Here is a 17,039-nt window from a genome sequence, read left to right on the forward strand (position 1 = left end):
ACAAGGACAAGAAAAAACAAAATCAGCCCCAAAACCAAAATACAAGCAATATTGCTGATGAAGTCCTGTCAATTATTTCCCAACTTCATACAAACCCAAGCATTCAAAAAATCGAACATGGAAAGCACAAACTTCCAAATGTAATCTTGTATACAGATGAACAGCTGTCAGATTTGAGGTCAAATTGTGTAGGAGAAGGTGGTAGTGTGTTAGGAGTGGATAGAACATTTAATCTAGGGAAATGTTTTGTGACCACGCTCACATACAAAAATCAGGGTGTGGTACACAAGAAAACAGGCGAAAATCCCATTATGCTAGGACCAATGTTTTTACATTGGGATGGGGAAATGAAGGCATACCACTTATTTTTCTCTCATGTTAGGGCAGAATTAGGCAATGTGCCTGTTACTGTTGGTAGTGTTGAAGAGCGTGCTATGACGAATGCCTTGCATGACTGCTTTCCAAATGGAAATTTCCTGTTATGTACCAAACATATCAAAGAAAACATCATTAGGTTCTTAGAAAAATCTGGTACTTCTTTAAAAGACAGGCAACACATAATCAACATCATATTTGGCGAAGACGGAATCGTTTTCAGCAAAGATGATCTTGAGTATGAATCAAGAAAAGCAGAGCTTGAACAATATTTTGAAAAAAATACAAAGTTTCAGCATTATTGGTTAAAGTTTCTTGAATGCAAAATCAAAGCATATGTCATGGCACCTCTTCGGGAAAAGAAAGTCAATGCTCTTTGGACCAACAACAATTCGGAGTCAATTAATAACAGATTGAAACAGGTTGCCAATTTCAAACAGCATAAATTACCTCAGCTAGTTGAAAAAATGGCCTTAGTGTCTCAAATGCAGATACTTGATTTAAGACGGGCATTACATGGAACTGGCAACTTTAGGCTAGAAGGCAAAACTACATCATTTGAGGTGGACCAGGAAATTTGGAATAAAAAAACACAAAAAGAAAAAGACGTATATTTTAGAACCTTTTTGGCGAAAAGAAAGAATATTACCCGCGAAAGCAATTTTGCTAAGGCTTCAGGCACAGACTTCTTGTGCCCAAAACCTTAGCAAAACTGTGGCAAAAAGCCATGTCAAAGGAAAAGACAAAAATCTGAAAGATCGAGAACAGTAAAAAAAAACAATAGGCCAGTTCCATGAGTATTGGGTCACAAGTATCAACTGTACAGGGAATTTTGTGTCACGTCTTCATTTCCTTCCCCATTTCTCTTATGCTACATATTTATAGATTATTGTATTGGTGAATCACAACATGATTCGCTATCTCTTCAGATATTGCTTTTCGCAAATGGACATGTTGTGTCATTCATTAGTTTAATTCTATTTAATGTCATACATTCTTCATCCGCCATTTTCCTTAGGTTATTTTATAGTGTTGTTTAAATTCCAAGTATTTAGGATATATGTTTTTTCCATTATTTACGTGGAAGATATCTCTTGGGATATTTATCTTTCCAAAAAATAACCATATAAGCGGATCTAGTTCACTTACACGTGTATAAGTAAACTAGATCCGCTTATATGGTTTATTTTTTTCATTTTATATTATACTTGTTGATTTCGTTTTATTTGTATTATAACGTTTTCATTACACACTTCCATATACAATTGTTTTATTATATCAACTGATTGTTTAAAATTGTGACAACTTGTTCAAATAATATTTATTTCAACAATTCTTTTATTACCATTTATGTTTTATGTACTGCAAATGTATTTTCACAAATTTTAACAAACTTATTTTCATCGTTGTGTTTGTAATCTATGTATATATATGTGTTAAAATATGATTATCAAAATAAATGGTTATGATCAAATAATCTGACTGTGAGTCTTGATGTAATAATGCTGTCATCTGTAACATCGCGATGCAAGGGAGGTAACACATATACCATACTCTCGTAATTTCGAATTGAAAGAATTGACAGTTGATGCCGAAAAAACAGGTTACTACATTATAATATTAACTGAATATCATTTAAGTGTCGGCTGTGTTTTTGTGTGGTCTTATCGGTGTTTTTGGGTGTTTTTGTGTGTTTTTGGGGTCTTTTTTGGTCTTTTGGGGTGTTTTGGGGTCTTTTTGGGTAAATCATGCTACCCGTGCAAGCGTTTAGGAGAGTTGGAGCCGAACATGTGCGTTTGTTGATGTCCCGCGGCTTGTTATGAATGATCGGTCTAGTAGGAAGTGTCATCAGTAGAAACGTGTCAATCGCACTGTCCAAATCTAAGCTGACATCTACTTTCTTTTTGTCGGTGTCGACCAGACGCATTATGGATGCTCCAACTAGTGTCCCGTGTTTTGTAAAAGAAGAAGTAAGTACATATCTCATAAATTACTTGGAGGAACCAAGGTCCTCCTAATTGTTTATTGTGGATCTGATTTAGGCCTAATGTTGTCATGTATGTAAATGTGAGAAAACAGAAAATAGTCTGCCTATACCCTTCTATATTGTCAAGGTAGGCAAACAATTTTATATTCTCATATGTTTATACATACCAGATGCAGGCTCCTGTGTTAAAATAAATAATGTATGAAAAAAATTCAGCTTACATTTTCGAGGACAACTTATCTGATTATTACCTGTTCACCTCTTCTTCGACACCGTTGTTAGCTAAATTGCTAGTATAGGCGCATCTTGGTTTGGTAACATACTGTTATTAAGCAATGGACTAGCCCGAGTTTCCTCTGGCCAAGACACTAGACTTAACATTTTCACAGGTAGATGTCTAGTACATCTACCTATCAAAATGTCTAAGGCTGGTGTACATGTCGGGGCCAAAGGTACTCCAACAGAACTATTGTTAGAGGTTTTACACGGCGTGATACTTTTGACAGGCGTCGACAAAATCATATCCGATAGAAAAAAGGCCGACCAGCGGCCTCTTATGGTATAGCTAAGTAGGCCAGAGGAAACTCCGGCTAGCAATGAACATATGTTACTATTTCACAAGCAATAGGAAAGTTTTTTTATGTAATGATTGTTTATTGTAATGATAAAATCTATTGTGATCTGGTATTGGATAATCTGGTAAAAAGGAATGTAAGGTCATTATTTTTTCAATACCTGTGCTAGGCGTCAAACCTGGGACCTCTTGTTTACTAGTCTTATGCTCTACCGAATGAGCTAATGACAGTGCAGGATTCAGTGGATATTGTGTGTTTAGATTTCACAAAAGCATTTGATTCAGTGCCTCACCAATGACTATTAACAAAACTTGAAGGATGTATAATAAGAGGAAAAAAATTGTACTGGATCAAGAGCGTTTTTTAGAAGTTCATAGAGAAACATCTAGTCGGGAAGATGTAAAAAGTGGAATACCTCAAGGAAGCATCCTAGGACCAATTTTATTCTTAATCTTTACAAACGATCTACTAGAATATGTCGAAACAATCATAAAGTTATTTGCAGATGAGGCCAAGTTGATCGGTAAAGCAGGGACACTACTAGAAACAAACATAGTACAAAGAGATTTAAATAAACTCAGTAACAGGTCCAAAAAGTGTCAATTGAAATTTGGTGCTGGTAAATGTAAATCACTACATATAGGTCACAAAAACGGAAAAAGTTTACGGTATGAAAGAAAATGGACAGAAAAAAATATGGAGCAAGTTGAGTAAGAAAAAGATCTGGGAATATTTTTTTATAAGAACTTGAAATTTAACAAACAAATATCAGAATGTGTGGCACAAGCTAACAGGATGATAGGCGTAGTAACGGTAGGTAACGGTAACCTATGTACAATTAAAATCTGCCACATTACTCCCCCCTTTGTAAATGTGTTCGCCCTCGAACACCACAACCCAGGTTCTAACTCCCTGTCACTACAGGAAGGGCCACAGACACCATTTGTAACAGGAAAGAGAATAGTGTGCTTCCACCGGGGATCAAACCCTCGATCTCCAGGTTCCTAGTCAGACGTAATCCTATGTACAATAAAATCTGCCACAGTTGCATACAAATTTGAAAATCTATAATCAGTTCAAAACTTTCTATTACAAAACCAAGAATTTATAAGAAATATTCACATTTAGTAATGCATGTACATATAAATACACTGCCGTAATTAGATTCATATCGAGCTAACTGTAGTCTGTTCTTAACAGGAAGTTGCAAGGTGTAAATGGCTGGCTCTGAGCAGAATAACCTACATGGATGCAAAAGGAAAAGAAAGGTTTGTGAAATAAAGTAATCAAATAAATATATATGTAATTTTTGTTTGATTTAGCTGTTGACCTAGTTAGCACCAATTACACTTTTAATCAGTTGATATATTACAACACGTGTATCCACAGGTGTACAGTGTACTGTAACTAGGCTTTATATTATATTTAGTTCCATTGTAGATCTACAGTAATTTCTTGTGTATTGCCAGCTCCATTGTATAGCCCTAACACCTCAAAATATCATGTTTAGGATATAAACTCAGCAGGTTGCCTGCTCCAGTAGATTGTGGGCTGGTTATCTGCTGGACTATCATAATTATTTATGATATTTGCTTTAAAGCACAAGTCAGCCTTGTATATTAAATCTTTATTAGAGCGTAGAAATCGCATGACATTTTAAGCTCAGTAATAATGTAATCAAAGAAGAAAAAATATGATCAATGTCTAGATTTCAAAATGAAAAAAAGCAATTAATTGGTACTGATATTATCACATCTTTTACCCTGGTGTATACTATTATTAGGTATTACTGTATTACCTGTACGTGGTTGCTTTTACTCAATGAGTCTGGTTGTTGTTCCCAGGTTGTGGGAGGCAGCAAAGCGGACTACAACTAGCGACTCAGGCGGTGATGGTAAGTGAACCAATATAAACCTTAGTACAATGTTCATTTAATTTGTAAATGATATTTGTCCTTTTTATACGACCGTCAAATTTGACGGTAGTATTATGGTATGGCGTTTTTCGGCCGGCCGGCGTAAACTTTGTTTGTCCGGCAATCTCCTCCTACATTTTTCGACCGATCTATTTGATACTTGGTATACATTATAATCATGATATGAAGTTGTGTCTCCCTTAAAAGAAGTTTGATTCGACAATTTTTCCAAAAGTTATTACCCTTTGTTCATTTCAGTATTTGATGTTTGTCCGGCAATCTCCTCCTACATTTTTCAATGGATCTCTTTGAAACTTATTATACTTTATATTCATGATATGAAATTGTGTCTCCCTGAAAAGAATTTTGATTCGACGATTTTTGCAAAATTTATTGCCTTTTGTTCATTTCAGTATTTGATTTTTTGTCCGAAGATTTTCTCATACATTTTTTATAGCATATCAGCTAATAATTCTTAGAATGATGCAGATCTTATTTCAATGTAAGAAAGTATGTAACACTATATGGAATTCGACGGTCGTATTTTGTTCCGCCCCGCAGTACTCTTGTTTCTTTTTGTAAATGTGTCAGTGTCTTTAACAAAATCTCTCACTTTTGTCCTCTTCAATGCCTGCTACATAGTCTTTGAATTTTTCCTTCTACTCTGTGTCACTGTCTTAACTTTGTCTGAACTTGGTCCTCACAGTGTCAGTTCTGTGACTTTTGTCCTCTCTTCTGTGTCAGCACATTTAACCTAGTCTGTGACCTTTTTCCCCTTTTCTGTGTCAGCACCTTTAATCTAGTCTCTTACCTTTGTTCCCTCTTCTGTGTCGGCACCTTTAACCTAGTATGTGACCTTTGTGCCCTCTTCTGTGTCGGCACCTTTAATCTAGTCTCTTACCTTTGTCCCCTCTTCTGTGTCAGCACCTTTAACTTAGTCTGTGACCTTTTTCCACTTTTCTGTGTCAGCACCTTTAACCTAGTCTGTGGCCTTTGTCCCCTCTTCTGTGTCAGCACCTTTAACTTAGTTTGTGACCTTTTTCCCCTCTTCTGTGTCAGCACCGTTAACTTAGTCTGTTTCCTTTGTCCCCTCTTCTGTGTCAGCACCTTTAACTTAGTTTGTGACCTTTGTCCCCTCTTCTGTGTCAGCACCTTAAACCTAGTCTGTGACCTTTTTCCCCTCTTCTTTGTCAGCACCGTTAACTTAGTCTGTTACCTTTGTCCCCTCTTCTGTGTCAGCACCGTTAACTTGGTCTGTTACCTTTGTCCCCTCTTCTGTGTCAGCACCTTAAACCTAGTCTGTGACCTTTTTCCCCTCTTCTGTGTCAGCACCGTTAACTTAGTCTGTTACCTTTGTCCCCTCTTCTGTGTCAGCACCGTTAACTGAGTCTGTGGCCTTTGTCCCCTCTTCTGTGTCAGCACCGTTAACTTAGTCTGTGGCCTTTGTCCCCTCTTCTGTGTCAGCACCTTTAACCTAGTCTGTGACCTTTTTCCCCTTTTCTGTGTCAGCACCTTTAACCTAGTCTGTGACCTTTGTCCCCTCTTCTGTGTCAGCACCTTTAACTTAGTTTGTGACCTTTTTCCCCTCTTCTGTGTCAGCACCTTTAACCTAGTCTGTGACCTTTGTCCCCTCTTCTGTGTCAGCACCTTTAACTTAGTCTGTGACCTTTTTCCCCTCTTCTGTGTCAGCACCTTTAACCTAGTCTGTGACCTTTGTCCCCTCTTCTGTGTCAGCACCTTTAACTTAGTTTGTGACCTTTTTCCCCTCTTCGGTGTCAGCACCTTTAACCTAGTCTGTGACCTTTGTCCCCTCTTCTGTGTCAGCACCTTTAACTTAGTTTGTGACCTTTTTCCCCTCTTCTGTGTCAGCCCCTTTAACCTAGTCTGTGACCTTTGTCCCCTCTTCTGTGTCAGCACCTTTAACCTAGTTTGTGACCTTTTTCCCCTCTTCTGTGTCAGCACCTTTAACCTAGTCTGTGACCTGTGTCCCCTCTTCTGTGTCAGCACCTTAAACTTAGTCTGTAACCTTTATCCCCTTTAACCTAGTCTCTTACCTTTGTCCCCTCTTCTGTGTCGGCACCTTTAACCAAGTATGTGACCTTTGTCCCCTCTTCTGTATCAGAACCTTTAACCTAGTCTGTGACCTTTGTCCCCTCCTCTGTGTCAGTACCTTAACCTAGTCTTTGATGTTTGTACCCACTTCGGTGTCAGCACCTTTAACCTAGTCTGTGACCTTTGTCCCCTCTTCTGTGTCAGCACCTTTAACCTAGTCTGTGACCTTTGTCCCCTTTAACCTAGTCTATGACCTTCGTCCCCTCTTCTGTGTCAGCACCTTTAACCTAGTCTATGACCTTTGTCCCCTTTAACCTAGTCTATGACCTTCGTCCCCTCTTCTGTGTCAGCACCTTTAACTTAGTCTGTGACCTTTGTGCCCTCTTCCTTGTCAGCACCTTTAACCTAGTCTGTGACCTTTGTCTGCTCTTCCTTGTCAGCACCTTTAACCTAGCCTGTGACCTTTGCCCCCTCTGCTGTGTCAGCATCTTTAACCTAGTCTGTGACCTTTGTCCCCTCTTCCTTGTCAGCACCTTTAACCTAGTCTGTGACCTTTTTCCCCTCTTCTGTGTCAGCACCTTTAACTTAGTCTGTGACCTTTGTGCCCTCTTCCTTGTCAGCACCTTTAACCTAGTCTGTGACCTTTGTCTGCTCTTCCTTGTCAGCACCTTTAACCTAGCCTGTGACCTTTGCCCCCTCTGCTGTGTCAGCATCTTTAACCTAGTCTGTGACCTTTGTCCCCTCTTCCTTGTCAGCACCTTTAACCTAGTCTGTGACCTTTTCCCCCTCTTCTGTGTCAGCACCTTTAACTTAGTCTGTGACCTTTGTGCCCTCTTCCTTGTCAGCACCTTTAACATAGTCTGTGACCTTTGTCTGCTCTTCCTTGTCAGCACCTTTAACCTAGTTTGTGACCTTTTTCCCCTCTTCTGTGTCAGCACCTTTAACCTAGTCTGTGACCTTTGTCCCCTCTTCCTTGTCAGCACTTTTAACCTAGTTTGTGACCTTTGTCCCCTCTTCTTTGTCGGCACCTTTAACCTAGTCTGTGACCTTTGTCTGCTCTTCCTTGTCAGCACCTTTAACCTAGTTTGTGACCTTTGTCCCCTCTTCTGTGTCAGCACCTTTAACCTAGTCTGTGACATTTGTGCCCTCTTCCTTGTCAGCACCTTTAATCTAGTCTGTGACCTTTTTCCCCTCTTCCTTGTCAGCACCTTTAACCTAGTCTGTGACCTTTGTGCCCTCTTCCTTGTCAGCACCTTTAACCTAGTCTGTGACCTTTGTCCCCACTTCTGTGTCAGTACCTTAACCTAGTCTATGACCTTTGTCTGCTCTTCCTTGTCAGCACCTTTAACCAAGTCTGTGACCTTTGTCCCCATTAACATAGTCTGTGACTTTTGTCCCCTTTAACCTAGTCTGTGACCTTTGTCATCTCTTACGTGTCAGTGCCTTAAACCTAGTCTGTGATCTGTGATCTGTGAAATCTTTTTGTTGGTGCCTTGAACCTTGTCTTTGACCCATTTATTCTTTCCATGTTGATGCCTTTTAGCTATTCTGACTTTTCTCCTCTTCAAAAAGCCATTGTTATGAGGTAGAAACTGTTGTTGTTTAGCTGTGTGTGTGATTGCTGTCCTCAAGCGTTTGCTCAAGTTTGATTGCCTGGTCCTTGTCAAACAGTACCGGCCTCCAATGAAAGGATATACTCTGGAGATGCCAGCAGGTAAGTTTTATTTCACATTGGGCCATACACCCCTCAGTCTACAGGAATAGATACATTCTTGTTTTCCTGAAACTACGAATGTAATGATTTTTTTTTTTGTAAACTAGACAGTTTTATTTATTTATTTTTAACAGCTTAATATTACGAAAAATAGAAGGTCTGTAGTCCATGGTCAAGGTCACAACATGAGGTCAAAGGTCAAATGATCCTTATAATTGTATTAACCTAGAAAGTCAAGGTTGTCAAAAGGTTAAAAATCAAAGTATTTTACAAGGAGGTACTAGGTGAATGTATAAACACATTTCTATAGAACTATATAAATGGATATATCATGAAGTGTTGTACCATTCTCATGTTTGTATCACAAGGTCAGGGTCATATCAAGGGTCAAAGGTCAAATCAGTGTAATTTTTTTCTGGGTAATAACTAATGCAGACCTGGATCGATGTTTTGATATTGTATAATGACTAGGCAGAATCTTGTGGTAGAAGAGGGATCATGAAAATTGGAATGGTAAAGATAAATTTGTATATTAGGGCGTGACTAGACAATGTTATAATGTTGTGATAGGGAATTTTTTCACTATATAGTACTTCAGTATGGTTGTCTTTTTAAAATCAAATAAAAAGATCAAGATAAAAAGTTGATAATCTTTTGATGATATTAATAACTGAATTTCTAGGGATTAAGTATACAATTATAATTTTGACAAAAGACTAGTATGATACCTTGGAAACTTACTCTGAGTTTTCAGGTGAGTGTCATGTTTTGTTAGAAATTTTGAACATTGATTGCTTCTTATCAACCTTCCACAAAGGAAATACCACTGATTGATACCTTGTATTTTGCTATTTCACCAAGGATTGATAGATAAGAACGAAACAGCAGAGCAAACTGCTGTCCGGGAGCTAAAAGAGGAAACAGGTTATAAGGCTACAGTAAAACATAGCTCACCCTGTAAGTATAGTGACTTTAACACATCTCCTGGTAAGTTCTATGCCATATATAATCACTAGAAGTACAGAGTAATTTATAAACACTCATTTGAACATTTAGTATTTTGATGCAAAAAGGCAAACAAAGAAAGCATGTATGACACCTTATGGCCATTTTGTTTCATTAGGAGTGTGTTCACTGGCATTTAAAGGGAAAAGAATAACAACCCATATATGTCCAGAGTGTTCTGAACGTATGTACAGCACAATGGGAAGGTTGCCTACAAAACCTTGAATGACTTTAAGTTTTCAACTATTGGCTTCAGCTAATAATTTTTTATCCAAACTAGTATTTCATATAAAATGTGTACCAGAATAAATCCAAATTACCTGGTTAAGGCCAGCCTGGAGGACTGATATATTATTTTTGAATGTCACAAATGTATAGTTTGATATGCACTGTTTCAACTGATTGTAACTGTTGGTATTATTTACCTTCTATCCATTAATTCCAGTCACTTGTATGGATGCAGGGACTGAAAATGCTACTGTCCAGGTAGTCACTGCAGAGGTAATGATGATCACCTACATTTAATTAATTAGCTCCGGATGGGAATACACATCAATATACACACCTCAGTAAAGGTTAATTAGCAGAAAGGTGATCTATACTTTCTAGGGATAATTCTGGAGGGGGCAATGGGGCTATTGACCCCTCAAAACTGAAATGTTCCAATTTTCTTTTAATTTTACATAGAATGGCCCCTCTACATTTTGATATTGACTAAAAATAGCTGAAATGGCCCACTGCTCTCAAATTCCAGGAATTTTTATCTTTCTATACAGTTTATGATGTAAATTAAGTGAATGCTATAATGTCACCCAGGTGAAATACAAGCCGCTTCTTACCGACTCAGCTAGGTAGAATTTCTCTTTAGCTCATTTAGAAGAGCGTGAACTAGTATACCAGCAGTTCTGGGTTCGACTCCTAGCGGAGGCATTGAAAAAAATAATGACCTCTGTTACACTAACAATTTTTGAGCTTTCCATGATCCTCTTTCAGTGATCATCATCAGACTGATAAGTTTGACATTATTTACACTTCAGATCGATGGTGATACTGATGACAATAAGAATCCACAGACCAACCCAGGTAAGTGCATGCAGGTAACCCCGCTCCAGGTGAGTGATGCAGATAGAGTCCAGAGGGTCACGGGTTCAAATCCAGGACTGGCCAATTTGTTTTTCCCCAATTACACAACCAATAAAGTGAATCAGTATAGCCACTGTTCTATCTGCATAAATTATTCACGTCTCTGTCCTGTCAGAAACATCCTCCAGCGTCAATGTTCACGTACATTAAGTGCTTTGTCTTTCTGCTGTCTTCCAGATAATTGCAATTTTGCTTTATAATAAATTCCTGGACTGAAATTCGAAAACAGGAATGAAAATGCGCCCTTTAACCACTTAAATGGGTAATTTTTAGCTCACATGGCCCGAAGGACCATGTGAACTCATGATCATGCCATACTGCAGCATCCGGCGTCTGTTCGTCAAATTATTATTTTGAACGACTTCTTCTGAAGAACTGGAGGACCGTGGGTCATGATATTTGGCCAGTAGGTACACTGTACCTGGGACAGAGTGCTATAAAGTTTCCTCAGTAAAGTGACCTTGACCTAGTTTCAAGGTCATAGGGGTCAAAGGTCAACATGGGTTAAAAGCTTTAAATTAAAATTTCAAATTCAAACAACAATATATATCTTAAGAACCGTTTAAGAGATGTTAAAATGTCTTGTGTTCTATTTACCAAATTTGGTTTGAAGTTACCTATATGTCAGTTTCATGTAACAAAAAAAAACAGTTGAGCGATACAGGCCATCTGGGCCTCTTGTTTCATTTCACTTAAAATCACAAACAGGTAAGTGTATTTGTATGAAATCTGCGAATATCTTTTTTTTTGTCATCTCAATAGGAAAAAATATACTGTTCACCGACACTATTTGCCTCACTCCATTCAACAAAGATTGAAATAACTTTGTCCAACTTCTTAAGATATAATTAAATGGCTACCCCAATTACCAATTGGTTGTTACTTAATTGCATACAAATTTTTTTTTTTGGATATTTTCAAAAATCTTGAAATTAAACATGAAATTCAAACTTGAAAAAGAAAACAACTCTGCCTTGCTCTACTCAGTTGATTACAATTGGGCTACACAACATAGCTTTTGTGATCTGGAACTGGAATTAGTTGGATTTTTATGGTCAGGTCTCAGTTGAGATTTCTATGATAAAATTGGAAGGTTTATTCTGAAGAAAAAAAATCAGAAATATAATATAGACGAGACAGATGTTAGAGCACACCTTGTTTGAATCAATTGTTATATTATTTTAATCTCACAAAGATGATTTAGTTGCTAGATTGTTTTCATTATTTGTTATTGACATTAATACACTTCTTTTCCTTTTAATTTCCTGTCCTGCTCGGCTGGTTACAGAGGAGTCTGGTAAGTGAGTTTGTGCTAACTATAATTGATCTAATAACATATCCTTACTGAGATATCATACTTTTCTTATCTATCCACTTATCATATCCTGCATACTGAATTCACCTTTTTATCTGATTTCTGGATGATAAGATGTGTTCATTTTCTCCTGCATTCTTCAACCATTACATGTTTGAGCGAGATTTCGATTATAATGAAAAGGTCTATGGTGCAAGGTGCCATTAAGCAAAAATATCTTGACATTTTAAACTGAAAACAATATCTTTCCACCTAAGATCTAGAAAAATCCACAGATTGTATGACTCGTTTTACTAATAGCATTAATATTTGAAGTTCAAAACTTGTGACAACTGTCTAGATTTATAGAAACATACCTGACAAAGGCATTAAAAGGCATTTTTTGTCAGGTTTAGTGGCATATAAGAACGCTACAGGCGTCTGCTTTTGACAACCAGAAGTTTACAAGCCAAACTGGTGAAGCAGGTTGGAAACACCCCAACTTTTGACCCCATATAAATCCTCCATCACATATCAAAATCAACTAAAACTGAACATTTTTCCAAATCTAAAATCTGTAGATTTCATTCAAAAAAATTTTGTGTCAATATTTACGCATTATAATTACTCGGAGGCACTGTATTTAAATGGAACAAATTTAAGGTAGGGATTGGCTATTGGCCGAATTAGTTGTGCGAGTCCTTGTATGTCAGTATGCCAAAAATAAATAGCTCAGCAAGAAGTGTATAGCCTGTGAGTTATAACTTTCTGTCTTTGATCTCAGAATACATGAGACTTTTCATACTGGTGTACATATACTAAGGAAATATTTAAAGAATCTAGCAATTGCAATTGTCCAATAATCCTTTTGATGTATTTTTTTCAGAATTTATTGAAGTAGTTCATGTTCCAATGAATGACTTACTCGGAAAACTGAATGGTATGTATATATAGTCCATTCTCATTAAATGGAAGGCTGTTCGAATTGCCCTTTGTCCATTGTCTGTCATACATTCTTGAAATAATTCTTGTTATCACCAATTTTCAAGAAGTCTTAACATATTCTATCCCAGGCCTGTGACTTTGAATATAGGTCAAGATGATTTTCTATTCGCTAACTGGCAGCAAGTATATATCATTATTAATTTAGGCTCATCTATTCTTCACAAGTAGACATTTTAAAGGTTTAGCAAAGGACCTGGGGCGTTATAGGTAATTTTTGGCCTCATAACAAATTTCAATTTGTTTACCAATTCCTGTTATAAACATCCTATTGGTTAATTGGGGCTTTGTTTTTAGGTGTATATTTTTTCCAGTGCGCATTTGTAGATGCCTTACCACAGCAACGAAATCGCGTTGCTATGCAGAAATAGCCAAAATATGGTGTTTTGGACAGTTAGCATGCAGAAATGAAAGCCTCCGCATGTGACAAACAAAAATTTCTTTCTGCGAATGTTAATTTGTTTGTCGCATGTGGAGGCTTTAAAAAATGTGAAAGTGTTTAGTTAATTCCTTCAAAATGGCCAATTTTCAACCTAATAGCGCACAACAGACGATATTCACACATTTTATCATGAAAATGTGGGTTTATATCTCTTTGAAATGCAATTTCTCCTAAACCAGTTGTCAAATGAATTTGATATTTCATATTTGCATACTTCATTTATTCCAGATTACGAATATAACTAATACAAAAATCCCTGACGAGGCCGGACATTACCCTTAACGCCCCTAGTCCTTTGGTATCCTTAAGTTCTTAAGTCATGTTCTGTCTTATTTTAATTATTTTTGCTTTCAGAATTTGCAAAATCAGGCGTTTGTGTGGACTCAAGACTATACTCGTATGCTATAGGCATGGAGATGTCCAAAGGCCACCCACAGTCTCATACTGTGGACACGTAGTATAATTTGTATAGGTTATAAGACTTGTTTGTGTTGACTCTTCTGGTATGTCATGGATAGACTTAGAAATGACCACTGACAATGTATACTCCTACCTCTAGTTATAATAAATTGTATACTTTGTACAACTTTTAATTAAGATGTGTTTGCGTGGTTTCAAGATTCTGCTTGTATGCGAGACTTGGAGATGACCAAAAGCCACATATACAATCTGCCTCTAATTTATACGTGATATTACAAAAATTTAGTCAGTTAGAAATGTTTAGGTACTGATACTCGCTTAATAAACCTTGAAACATCATCTATAGCTTTTTACATGCATTATGTAACACCAGTACCTCGGGGTAGCAAAATTACGCTCTGGAAGATACACCTGTGTATACGTAGCTGCTTTTTAATTTCCATTCTCTTTGATCATATAGGTAAACGCTGTCCATATCATAATTACCAAAGTGAATATAATGAAGCATGAACATTTTTGTTATGGCCTTGAAGTATTTTTTTAATACAAAAATAAATATTGAAATTATTTTTGTTTGTTTTGTTTTGTAACCAAGAATGTGACCTAAGAGACAAGTTCTGGAGGAAGTTGTCAAACTAGAGGCTGTTTGAAACTGTTTATTTGGGAGTTGAAATATACTGTGATCATTTATTTCACATACAATTTTAATATGTGATCAATATTGAAATTGTATTCTTTCTATCGCTAATTCAAGTAGATGTTTAACCAGACCTAAGAACATTGTATGCTTAGCCAAATTTATGCACCATTAATGAAACATCAGGATGGTATCTTATGTACGTTGAAATAATCTTTGGATGACGCGTGCACCTAGTATATGCGTAACCTGGTCACTTGCTAAGTTCTATGCTCCGCAGATTTCTCAATTAATTAATGTGACTGCTGCACCCTGAACCCTTATGTTTAAACCTTGTTTGGGTGCATCGAGTAAAGCATGCCGATCCTAAAAAAAAAAAAAAACGTTTTGGAAGATGACAAGGCTCTGCAGAGATCCAGCATGTTACAAATGATCCACATGGGATTAAAATTGGATTCCCAAGTTTGATGTCATGTCAAATTATTCTAGAAATGCTAGTCTAAGCTGCAATTTGAAGAAATATTTTTATGGTATTAAAGAAGCAATTTTTAATTAGAATGGCTATAACTTGTATATTTTTCGACTATCACAAATATCTGTTCTGTTAGCTCCTCTTCATACGACTTTGAAAGCAAACAAATAGTACTGCAGATCCTCTCCTCTTCACCAGGAAAACATTGACGATAGTATAACCACAAATAATACATTCTGTAATGGGGGCGTTTTAAATATCACCTATGTAATAGCTACAACAGCTATCACACCTTGACAATGATTTGCATCTTGCCTACAGAAGTTGAACATATAGCCTACTACTCACATTTTGCTAAGGATCACTTTTATTTTTGGGCATATGTGAAAATAAATATTTTATTTGGTTTATACCAAGATTATTTTTGAAAAATTGATTGTTCTTTTAATTCATCAGCATGCAAAAATTCCAAAAATCGTAATTAGTTGGAAAACGAGCAACAGGAAAACGGTTACCCTTAAAATTGGTAACAACGAGGTATTCACTGAAAAAACTTAAATTGAACAAAACTCATCCTAAATAAACAGAAACTGTTTTAGTATCGAGTGTGACGCCCATGAGCATCACTTACAGTTACACAACGTCTGCGCATGCCCCGAATGAGATCGCGTATCCAGTTTTGTGGGATAGCGTTCCACTCAGCTACCAAAGCTGTTCCCAGCTCCTGGAGCATTCTTGGCTGAACATATCTGGCAGAGAAAGCTGTCTGCAGCATGTCCCACGCAGGCTCGATTGGATTTAGATCTGGCGAGTGGGCTGGCCAATCCATTCATTGAATAGTCTCTTGCTGTAGATACTGCTCAGTCACCCTTGCTCTATGTGGTCTAGCATTATCGTCCATAAGGATGAAGTCGGGGCCAATAGTGCCAGCGTAGGGTCTGACATAGGCATCAAGGATTTCATCGCAGTAAATCCGGGCCGTAACGGTACCATTATGGAAGACATGGAGGTCAGTTTTCCCACAAAGGCTTATGCCTTCCCACACCATTACTGATCCTCTGCCATATCGGTCATGTTCCACAACGTTACCTGCCTGGAACCTCTCCCCAGGTTGTCTCCATACTCTAACGCGCCTATCGGTGAAGTCGAGACAGAATCTGGACTGGTCAGTAAAAAGAACCGGTTCCCATTCCTGAAGAGTCTTAAGTGCTGTGAGCTTGCATGGGCCCAATCTAATCGGTCCCTAACATGGAGGGCAGTTAAGGGAACTCTTATTGCTGGTCTACGTGACCTTAAACCATGAAGATGGTTCCTAACTGTCCGAGAGGCTACCCGGTTACCAGAAGCATTTAGGAGGTCATTTCGTAATTGTGGCAGTCTGGACCTGTGACGCCGTGCCTGTAGGAGCAACAATCGGTCTTGGCACTGCGTTGTAGCCATTAACCGGTGTCTGGTTCGTCTTTGTGCCATATTAAAACAAAAACACGCAAAGAATATGCATCAAATTGATTTCCTTACCAATTTGAACAATGTCTTACTTAATTAGCCTAGCTTACTATAGTCTCCATATACTGCATGTGAAAGTGGAAATTCTCTTGTTGGGGAAATGTTTACATTTTTCACATTGAGTAAATTAGCGCAGAAATTCAACATAAAGTATTTATTTATGGAATATATAGATTGAAGACCTATTGCCAACGCAAAAATTTCCACACCAAAATAGGTTAAAGGGTCACAATGCGAACGTTTCCAACACACACAAAAAATCACTTTTACCATATATACCTTGATGAGTAAACCAGATTCACTTTACTCATCTTTCTATAGTTACTAATTTTCTATTAGTCTAACCAAAAAGTTAAAAAAGTTGTTGAATATAGATTATTATTTTAGAACATTTTTTTTTCTGTTCCTCACATTAGTACAATGTTTCATCTCTCAAATAAGAAAGTTTCCATGACGAGAACAGGTGTCGGTTATATATGTGCGAGTGTATTTGGGAGATG

At 37.4% G+C, this 17,039-nt stretch overlaps 1 protein-coding gene across 1 annotated transcript; it reads left to right on the forward strand.

Moving 5' to 3' along the window:
- The first annotated feature begins 2,138 nt into the window (after positions 1-2,138).
- LOC110448861 (ADP-sugar pyrophosphatase-like) lies at positions 2,139-14,483 on the forward strand. Its single transcript, XM_021495334.1, has 10 exons — positions 2,139-2,345; positions 4,138-4,205; positions 4,782-4,831; positions 8,511-8,618; positions 9,480-9,575; positions 10,069-10,124; positions 10,661-10,706; positions 12,055-12,063; positions 12,947-13,000; positions 13,859-14,483. Exons 1-10 carry the CDS (start codon positions 2,199-2,201, stop codon positions 13,960-13,962), a joined length of 738 nt encoding a protein of 245 aa, XP_021351009.1. The 5' UTR covers positions 2,139-2,198; the 3' UTR covers positions 13,963-14,483.
- The last annotated feature ends 2,556 nt before the right edge of the window (positions 14,484-17,039 follow it).

This window comes from Mizuhopecten yessoensis, unplaced genomic scaffold (assembly GCF_002113885.1).
Source record: "Mizuhopecten yessoensis strain PY_sf001 unplaced genomic scaffold, ASM211388v2 scaffold4359, whole genome shotgun sequence".
Classification (NCBI taxonomy): Eukaryota; Metazoa; Mollusca; class Bivalvia; order Pectinida; family Pectinidae; genus Mizuhopecten; species Mizuhopecten yessoensis.